This window comes from Aythya fuligula, chromosome Z, assembly GCF_009819795.1.
Source record: "Aythya fuligula isolate bAytFul2 chromosome Z, bAytFul2.pri, whole genome shotgun sequence".
In the NCBI taxonomy this organism is placed as follows: Eukaryota; Metazoa; Chordata; class Aves; order Anseriformes; family Anatidae; genus Aythya; species Aythya fuligula.
This window is the reverse complement of record NC_045593.1, coordinates 47,092,903-47,101,843: the sequence shown is the minus strand read 5'-3', so window position 1 is coordinate 47,101,843 and position 8,941 is coordinate 47,092,903. Positions and strand designations below refer to the sequence as shown.

Below are 8,941 nucleotides of genomic sequence, written 5' to 3'. Positions count from 1 at the left end.
TAGGTGAACTAGAACTCAGGTGATGATCCATATTATCTTTGATCATAAATGCCTATTTAATACAATCAAAAATTGATATAAAAGAGACAATGTGCACAATATACTAACTTAACCTAGGTCTTTTTAAACATGATAGCATTTTAAAAGTCTTTTTAAAAGTCTTTTTAGAAGTCTTTTTTTTTTTTTTCTTTCTTTTTCTTTTTCCTCTTGCTAGTGTCTGATCTACAGACATCCTTCGGATGGAAAAATATGGTATACCAAAGCTCCTAAACAGAACACCTGAATTAGGAAGACAACGTTTGTGTGACTGGGCTGAATTTATATTTACTAACTCTGTTGACTGTATACTTCAGAATAAATCATAATGTTATTTTTCAATTCACTATTTACCTAGTTTCTTCCAAAATGTTAAGATGCTGCAGAGTAGAAACCCTCAGAAGCATCAGTGATGGAACCACTGATGAGACCTTTCAGCACAGCACTTGTCCTCATCTGTTTCAAAACTTTGCTAACAGTCAAGTTATTCTTCATACACAACAATTTATCTAGTGTTACAAGAAACACTTTAAGGATATAGTTTAAATGTAATGACCTAAAATTCCTTTCCAGCTCTTTCCCAAATGAAATGCTTGTATATATGTTCCAAACATTAGTACATGCCAATGACAACTTCCACTTTAAGAAAACAAATGAACAAACAAATGAACAAACAAACCAACCAACCAAAAAAAAACCAAACAAAATAAAATGTATTTTATGTGTATATATTGGAATAAAAGTTCTTCAGAAAGGATCAGCATATTCTTATGTTTATTTTGGAAGGATTTTCTCTTAGGGTCTGAAAATGTAATTATTAAGTGTCATTATTAATAACAATAAACCCACAGATGGTATTTCATAATTTATTTTTCTGAGGAGCAGCCTGTAAGTCAGCCTACACTCATTCACTGAAAGCAGACCATTCTCACTCATAAGTTTATAATACTTATTACATACATAAAACTTAATTCAAAAATGCAGAATTGCATTTTTGCATTTTTGCAAAAAGAGAGAGAGAAACAGAGAAACAGCAGTACACATATATAATGGAGAGAGAGAAACAGCAGTACACATAGATAATGTTCACACTGCCTCCCATCCAAAGGAAAGAAGAAAGGAAGAGAGGAAGAGAAAAAGAGAAAACAAGAGAGCAAGAGAGAGAGGAAGAAAGAGAGCAAGAGTGAAAAAAAAAAAAAAAAAAAAAAAAAAAAAAGAAAGAAAGAAAGAAAGAAAGAAAGAAAGAAAAAGAGAGAGAGAGAAAGAAAGAGAGAAAGAGAGAAAGAAAGAGAGAAAGAAAGAGAGAGAGAAAGAGAAAGAGAGAAAGAGAGAAAGAGAGAAAGAGAGAAAGAAAGAAAGAGAGAGAGAAAGAAAGAAAGAAAGAAAGAAAGAAAGAAAGAGAGAAAGAAAGAGAGAGAGAAAGAGAAAGAGAGAAAGAGAGAAAGAGAGAAAGAAAGAAAGAGAGAGAGAAAGAAAGAAAGAAAGAGAGAAAGAGAGAAAGAGAGAAAGAGAGAAAGAGAGAAAGAGAGAAAGAGAGAAAGAGAGGAAAGAGAGAAAGAGAGAAAGGAGAGAAAGAGAGAAAGAGAGAAAGAGAGAAAGAGAGAAAGAGAGAAAGAGAGAAAGAAAGAAAGAAAGAAAGAAAGAAAGAAAGAAAGAAAGAAAGAAAGAAAGAAAGAAAGAAAGAAAGAAAGAAAGAAAGAAAGAAAGAAAGAAAGAAAGAAAGAAAGAAAGAAAGAAAGAAAGAAAGAAGAAACGAACTGTCTAGGGCGAGCATGCAGCAAGCATGGAGCAAGAGGTTTGTCTTAGTGCTCATGTGCTGGTTGCTCTGTTTTATTGTCTGGCTTTCGTCAGAGCTTCACATTTCCTACCTGTCACCACAAGGGGTGTCCAGGACGCGTTGTGAGCGTGCAGCCCCTGAAAGCGAGCTGCGCAGGGTAGCCTGGCTGTTTATCGCTGAATGATTCTGTGAAACTGGAGGAGAGATTCTTGCTGCTCTTCGGGGATTGCTGCTGCTGTGGTGGTGGTGGTGGTTGGGGGGGGGGGGGGGGGGGGGGGGAACAAATTTGGAGGTGTGTATTCATGTATGAGGAGACGCCGAGTGCGTTTGATTGAGGTGTCTGCCTGCTGGAAAGCACTGCGAGAAGAGAGACAGAGAGGGAGGCAGTGAGAAGAAGAGGCAAGAATAAGACTGAACTACAGAGCAGCTGTTTCCTAATACTCTGGTTCTTTTGGATGCCTTAGTGAATGTGAACATGGATTCTGTCACTGAGATCTTCCTGAAGCTGCTGTTTCTCATATCTGTTCGTAACTGGAACATGGTAGTGGCAGGGAATAAATGTAAGTACTATATATGATTTAAAACTCAATACAGGGTGTTTTGAAAACTTCCAGGATATTTTATTTACATTTAGAATAAACATTTTGGGGGGATTATGTTTATTGTTTTGAAATCATGCCTGCAAGTTACTAGGCTGAAAATATTATAAAATCCTTCTATGGATTTTCATTGTGTCTAGGTACAGAACACTGTTTATAAACCTTACATTCTGAGAGTATCTGAAAGCATTTTACATAGAGATATGTGTTCAGACCCATTTGCATTTTTGTTTTCTGTTTATAATTGCAGCTTTTTCTAAGGAATTATGTCTTACATGGAAATTACTGGCAGATCTCTATTGTGTAATGCATCAGCTTGTTTTTTAGCAATTTATAATTTTGAAAGCTGGTATCTGCATCTCCTGAATTAAGCTAGCACTCAGATAATTCTGATTGACATTATAATGCAGTTCAACATCAATACAAATATAACAATGAAAAATGCAGATAACGAGACTTTATGGGTTCTGCATTTCTTGCATAGGGAGTATTGTATATTCATGGCTAAAAAAGACTATGCTATCCGTTCCATCAGAAAGTTTTTAAAAAATGAGCAAATCATAGTTAGCCAGTAGGGTGGTATTACAAAATAAAGACAGTGATTATAGTTTTAAAGAGAATCTGCCCTCTAGGACAAAAATCTGATATATATCCTAAATACCTCTGGTTTCAGTGTTGAATTACATTAATCATCCTTAAATCTAAAAAAAAAGAAAAATAACTTACAAGGAAATTAATTTTAAGACTTTTTCTCATTCAGTAATTGTTTTGAGATGTACTTGTTCCTTTTGATTCAGCATAAACATTCTGAAGGATTTAATTCTGCATACATGTGGTATAACAGTTGCTTAAATACCAGATGCTCATTATCTGAACTGAGCATATTTTCTTTCCTTCCTTTTAAGGCACTGGCTAGGAATCACAGGGATGGTGAGGGTAGAAGCAATATCTGTATGGAAAGAAAGTGAATGCCAAAGCAACGAGGAATGTTCAGGAATAACCTTACAGACCAGTGGCAGGGGCAGCTCCTTGGAAACATTGGAACATTGGCAGAGAAGTTTGAAGTGCTGTGTGGGTCTATAGACTAGGGTTTTGCATAAGGATGGTTTGTAAACCAAGCATGCTCCCATGAGCCAGAAGTTCACACTGCAGCACAAAAATGATCTTGTGCTGTCATTCAGTAATGATATCTCATTTGATACTCAAGTGCATAGAGTAGCCCTAAACATGAATACTAAGTTCCTCTTGTTAAACACCCTTCTGCAATCCAGCCACAGCTTTAATTCTCTTCATCATTCTGCATTGTACAGTTTATGAATACATCCATTTTCACAGGACCATGATAATTGAATTGCACATTAATAGCATTTGGCAGTATGCACAAAGCTAAATCAGTCGATTACAAGGAGGTATATTAAAACCGTTGCGAAAAAAAAAAAAAAAAAAAGACTTGCAGCATACAGCAAAGCAGTAAAACACTAGGGGTCACTCTTACAATTTAGGAAACAAGATTTGAGGAAAAGACTCAAACTGCTTACTCTCAACGCAGAATTACGAAGCATAAAATAAATCTGGTATGAAAAACATTTATTTTTGGCTTTCAAATACTTACCAAAATCAGCCAAACTCAAATGCAGTATAAAATGAGTGACCTGAATTAATAGATTTTTCACACTTCAGCTAATATTTATAAATGATTTGTTATTTTATTTATGAATGTATCCCAGCTACTATGTCAAAACATTCACTTGAACTGAGAAAGGAAGAACTCTACCCGTTCTACAGGAAATAAAACTGATTGTAGAAATGTGAAATTGGATTAAAAAGGAATGAATGTTAACATCTGAACAAAAGAAAGCTTGGCCAAACTAGTGTCTTTCTCCATTCCAGTATCTAACCTGGGATAAATAAATAAATAAATAAATAAATAAATAAATAAATAAATAAATAAATAAATAACCACCACACACACAAAACAAACAAACAAACAAAATTTTTATACATGTAAACATATATCATATCATGTTATATTATATTATATTATATTATATTATATTATATTATATTACATTATATTATATTATTATATTATATTATATTATATTATATTATATTATATTATATTATATTATATTATATTATATTATATTATATTATATTATATATTATTTTGGAAATAAACCTTTCACTGGAAGAATTAGTTTATTTTAAAAGTGACAGTTTCCATCTCATGTATCAACATGTGAACTTAGTGCATTAGATTTCACAGAATAATCTCAGGAGAAAACTTTTTCATAACTAATGATTATAGCCAATACATGTAGCAGCCATTATATATTCATTTGAACTTTAATCTTTTCTTCTTAAGAAGTTAATCAGGAGTTGAAATCACTTTCAGTAGATCTATTATAGACATTAATATATTCAAAGATGTTTATGAAAGCATGTAAAATTCAGTTTCCTTGCATGAATTTTCATGGATAGTGGATTGTCAATCATCAAAGTAAATAAGATACTTTTTTTTTTCTTCCTCTAAAGTAATCAACTCCATTTCCTTTAATTTTGTGTTTGTTTTTTAATACCAGATCATGAATACTTCGTCTTTCTTTGGCTAACAGATATAAAGAAAATATATAAAATATATGAAGACCAAAGTAACTAAGTCAATTCTGTAAAGTAAAATTGGACCAAATATTCACATATTCAGAGTTATTTCTGTGTTAAAGAAAACTTAGGATTCCTTCTTTCAATAAATGATTGTTGCATTTTTAGGTATTTTGAAGATGACAGACACATCATCCACATCATCTATAAAATGAGAGTTAATATGATTTTTTTTTTTCTTTATCATTTTGAAAACATAATTATAACTTTTCCTACCAAAAGAGGTAATAATTGCTGCTGGAAAACCAAATCTTGTAAATGTTCTATAGTAATGCTTCTCCTTGATATCTTCTTCCTTTGTTTTCTTCCTCATAAAGAATTACACTCCCAAAACATTGAGAAGTTTGAAATACACATCTGTGAACAGGAAAGTGTGTAAGGTCAAAAGTGAGTTTTAAATAGTTTTAAATGAGGTATTAAATCATAACTTCTTTAAACTTTTTTTTTTTCCTTTTTCCCTGTAAACTCTCTAAACCTCAAATATTGCATGAAATATGATAAAACCCTCTACACATATTGACTCAACAGACTAAAAATTATTAATGTCAATTTTGTAAATGGAATTAAAAACAAAACATTAGTGACTTTCCATGTAAATTCTCACTTCTTTATACTTCCCTTTGTAAAACTATTCAGTTTTACAAAACCTTCTATTTTCTCAATTCAGATTTCCATATTTTTACTTCAAAGACTGTATTTTTATGAACCCCAAAATGTTTATTATTATTTTTATTAACAATTTATTATTATCATCATTGTCATCACCATCATCATTGTTACTATATGCCGGACTTCTTGCTAAAGGCTTCCTCTAAGTCCAGCAAAGAATGACTGTTAATGATAGTGAGATTTTCATATAGAGGGGTCCACAATCATATATGTTCATAATATTATCATATGCAAGTCACTGTACAAGTAATATCACCAGTGAAGATGTTTACTTACTACAAGAAAAGTATTGCGATGTAATTTAGAAAATGTTTTGAATTTTGTTTGGACGTAAGTCATCAGTGCTGAAAAGTACTCTTTCTATTTTAACAACTTCATGAAATTGCATTTAAAATATACAAAAATGTTGTTTCTCAGGAACAACTTAAATTAAATTGAAATTCTTTTACCTCTAGTTGAAGTGAAATGTAGAGGAGGAGAAAATAGAAATGTTATTAATTCTCATTTAGCCTCATTACTATGTATCTTATGTTTATTATTCACTATTTCATCTCTGAGATAGCAATGGAGATCCTATCAGAGAGCAGGCCACATCTGGGCTGTTATTTACATGAATTAGAGATGTCTCTGGTATATTTTGAATGTTTTTAGTATAGTAACTATACTAAAGCTTGTATCAACATTATATTGAAAACAATGCCAATGGAAACATCTATCAAAATTTGTTTCAGACTTTCAAGGTTAAGAATTCACAGGAAGGTGTTGGGTCGATTAAATGGAGTGTAATCAACACTTCACATACCATTGCTTTAGGTTCTCAAATTCCCACAAACATCTGAGCTCAGTCAGTGGAATGGATGGAGAAAATCTGGTCGTGATTGATGGATGGTAACAGACAAGTAATGACATCCTCAAATAAGGATAGAATCAATTAAAATAAATAAATAAATAAATAAGCAGAATGTTATATGTGAAATTATCAGTGATAGTAATAGCTTTTGCATCATATGTTATTATCTAATGTGTTTTAGTTCAAGTACTGTTAAACATTAAGGGGTTCAGAATAATAACTAACTTATTCAGATCTTGATAATACTGTATTTGCCATTCTGCTTTCTTTTTTCACGTGTAAGCATGTATCAACATTCATCAAGAAAGACCAACTTTAACTAAAGCGTTGTATTCAATTTCCCATGTTTCACAAAATAATGCATATTTCTATCATTTTATATGAGTATAAATGCTCAAGTTTAGTAATATGTTTTTGAATATGTCTATGTAGCAGTAGAAAATGACATGCTACATATATGTGTTTCTCATCTGATATATCTGCAACTTCATCAGTTCATTTTATGAAAAAAACTTGGGCAAGCTAAAAAAAATGTATATTCTAAAACCTTCATCTGGAAAAAAATAGGTCAAATCTTTCTCCCAGCCCTTCCACCCTCCCCACTCTCTCCCCTTCTCTCCCCCCTCCCCCCCCCTCCCCTCCCCCCCCCCCCCCCCCCCCAAATAAATAAAGAAATAAAAAGAACTCTTGGATGCCGGAGAAATATTCCATGTTTTGAATATTGGCTGTCTTTTCCTCCAGAAATGAACCTTCACTTTGGTGCTACTTGCAAGCTTGCAAGTTTATTGTGAAATATATTAAAAGGTTAGAGTTCTCTTTTGTGGGAAAGTTTCTCAGTACTTTTTTTGTGTTTGTTCTTTTTTAGTTGCTAACAACATTTCTGATTATAGCAGAGGGTGGAGCAGTGAGACCATTCAAAGGGCTCAAATGTCCTGGAACACACTAGACAGCTTTCTAGTTTATATAATAGAATCACAGAACCACTGAATATTTGGGGTTTTCCCATGAGCAGGGAAATCTTCCACTAGATTGGGTTTCTCAAAGCCCCATCCAACCTGGACTTAAACAGGTCCAATGATGGGACATCAACAACATAAAGAAATACTAACTTTTAAAACTAGTCATGTCTGTAAGTGACTCCAGAAGTATACATTGACTTCTTTAAGAGGTTCTGTAGTGTAAAGTGATTTTTTTTTCTCTTGCTTCTCAGTTTTCAGTTATGTCATAAAGAGGAAAGGAAAGTAAAACAACAGTGATAATTTTGTGCTTTGGTATTTTTGTACAATTGCTTGCACTTTTGCCTTCCCTTCCCTTCCCTTCCCTTCCCTTCCCTTCCCTTCCCTTCCCTTCCCTTCCCTTCCCTTCCCTTCCCTTCCCTTCCCTTCCCTTCCCTTCCCTTCCCTTCCCTTCCCTTCCCTTCCCTTCCCTGCCCTGCCCTGCCCTGCCCTGCCCTGCCCTGCCCTGCCCTGCCTGCCCTGCCCTGCCCTTTTTTATGTTCTTTTTAATTTCTATTACCTTTTTATTAGTAGTATTTTATTTTCCCTTTTCTTTTTTCTTTTCTCTGTTAAATATAAGTAAAAAAAAAAAAAAAAAAAAAAAAAGGGAGATATATTTGATAGTTCTTTATTGTAAAATATTTTTACAGTGTGTGTAACTTGCAACTTAAATTTTTACAGGCTAGGCCTGTGCATGATTTCTAGGTTAAAAATGAAAAAGAAATGTATGTTTCCATGCAATACCATTTATTACTTTCCTGTCATAACAAAAGCTGCTTCAATATGCCTTAAAAATAGAATTTATAATATATATATATATATATGTTGTGATTATAAAAATGGCTCTGTTTTGATTCATTTTTGTAAAAAATGATGGAATGTTAATGTATAAGTGATTTTGGTTACTAGAACTTTTATCTTTGTGATGGTTTACATTTATGTACTTATTAATGCTTAATGATCTATTGTGTTTGTTTTATGAATGTAGCAGTATAACATTACAGATTAATATTTGTCAAAGGAATACTCTATAGGTCTCCCTCCATCAGTCAAAGCCTATACCACCAGTCTTCAATTAAAACTGTGAAATGAAGATATTCGGTGTCTTGTTTTGATTTTCTTTTCAGATTCACCAGTGTTTATTACAAATTTCTATGCAATTTTTAGTAAGCAAAATATGATATGGCATAGAAGAAAAAAAATTTGTTTATGTACTACTTATGGCATATTTTCAATTAAATAATTTTTAAAAGTGATTGAAAACTTGAAAACGTTTTACATTTTGAACAGATTAAAATTAGTACCTACAGAAAAAATACTTAAACATACTTCTCAACAGACTATTCAAAAA

At 32.6% G+C, this 8,941-nt stretch overlaps 1 protein-coding gene across 2 annotated transcripts in view; it reads left to right on the top strand.

Moving 5' to 3' along the window:
* The first annotated feature begins 2,107 nt into the window (after positions 1-2,107).
* The window catches only part of LOC116501013 (contactin-associated protein-like 4), a 217,461-nt gene continuing 210,627 nt past the window's right edge, over positions 2,108-8,941 (top strand). For both annotated transcript variants that reach the window (XM_032206374.1, XM_032206373.1), the window contains exon 1: positions 2,108-2,373. In XM_032206374.1, coding sequence (XP_032062265.1) covers positions 2,289-2,373 — 85 coding nt within the window. In that variant the 5' untranslated portion in view covers positions 2,108-2,288. The remainder of the gene's footprint in view (positions 2,374-8,941) is intronic.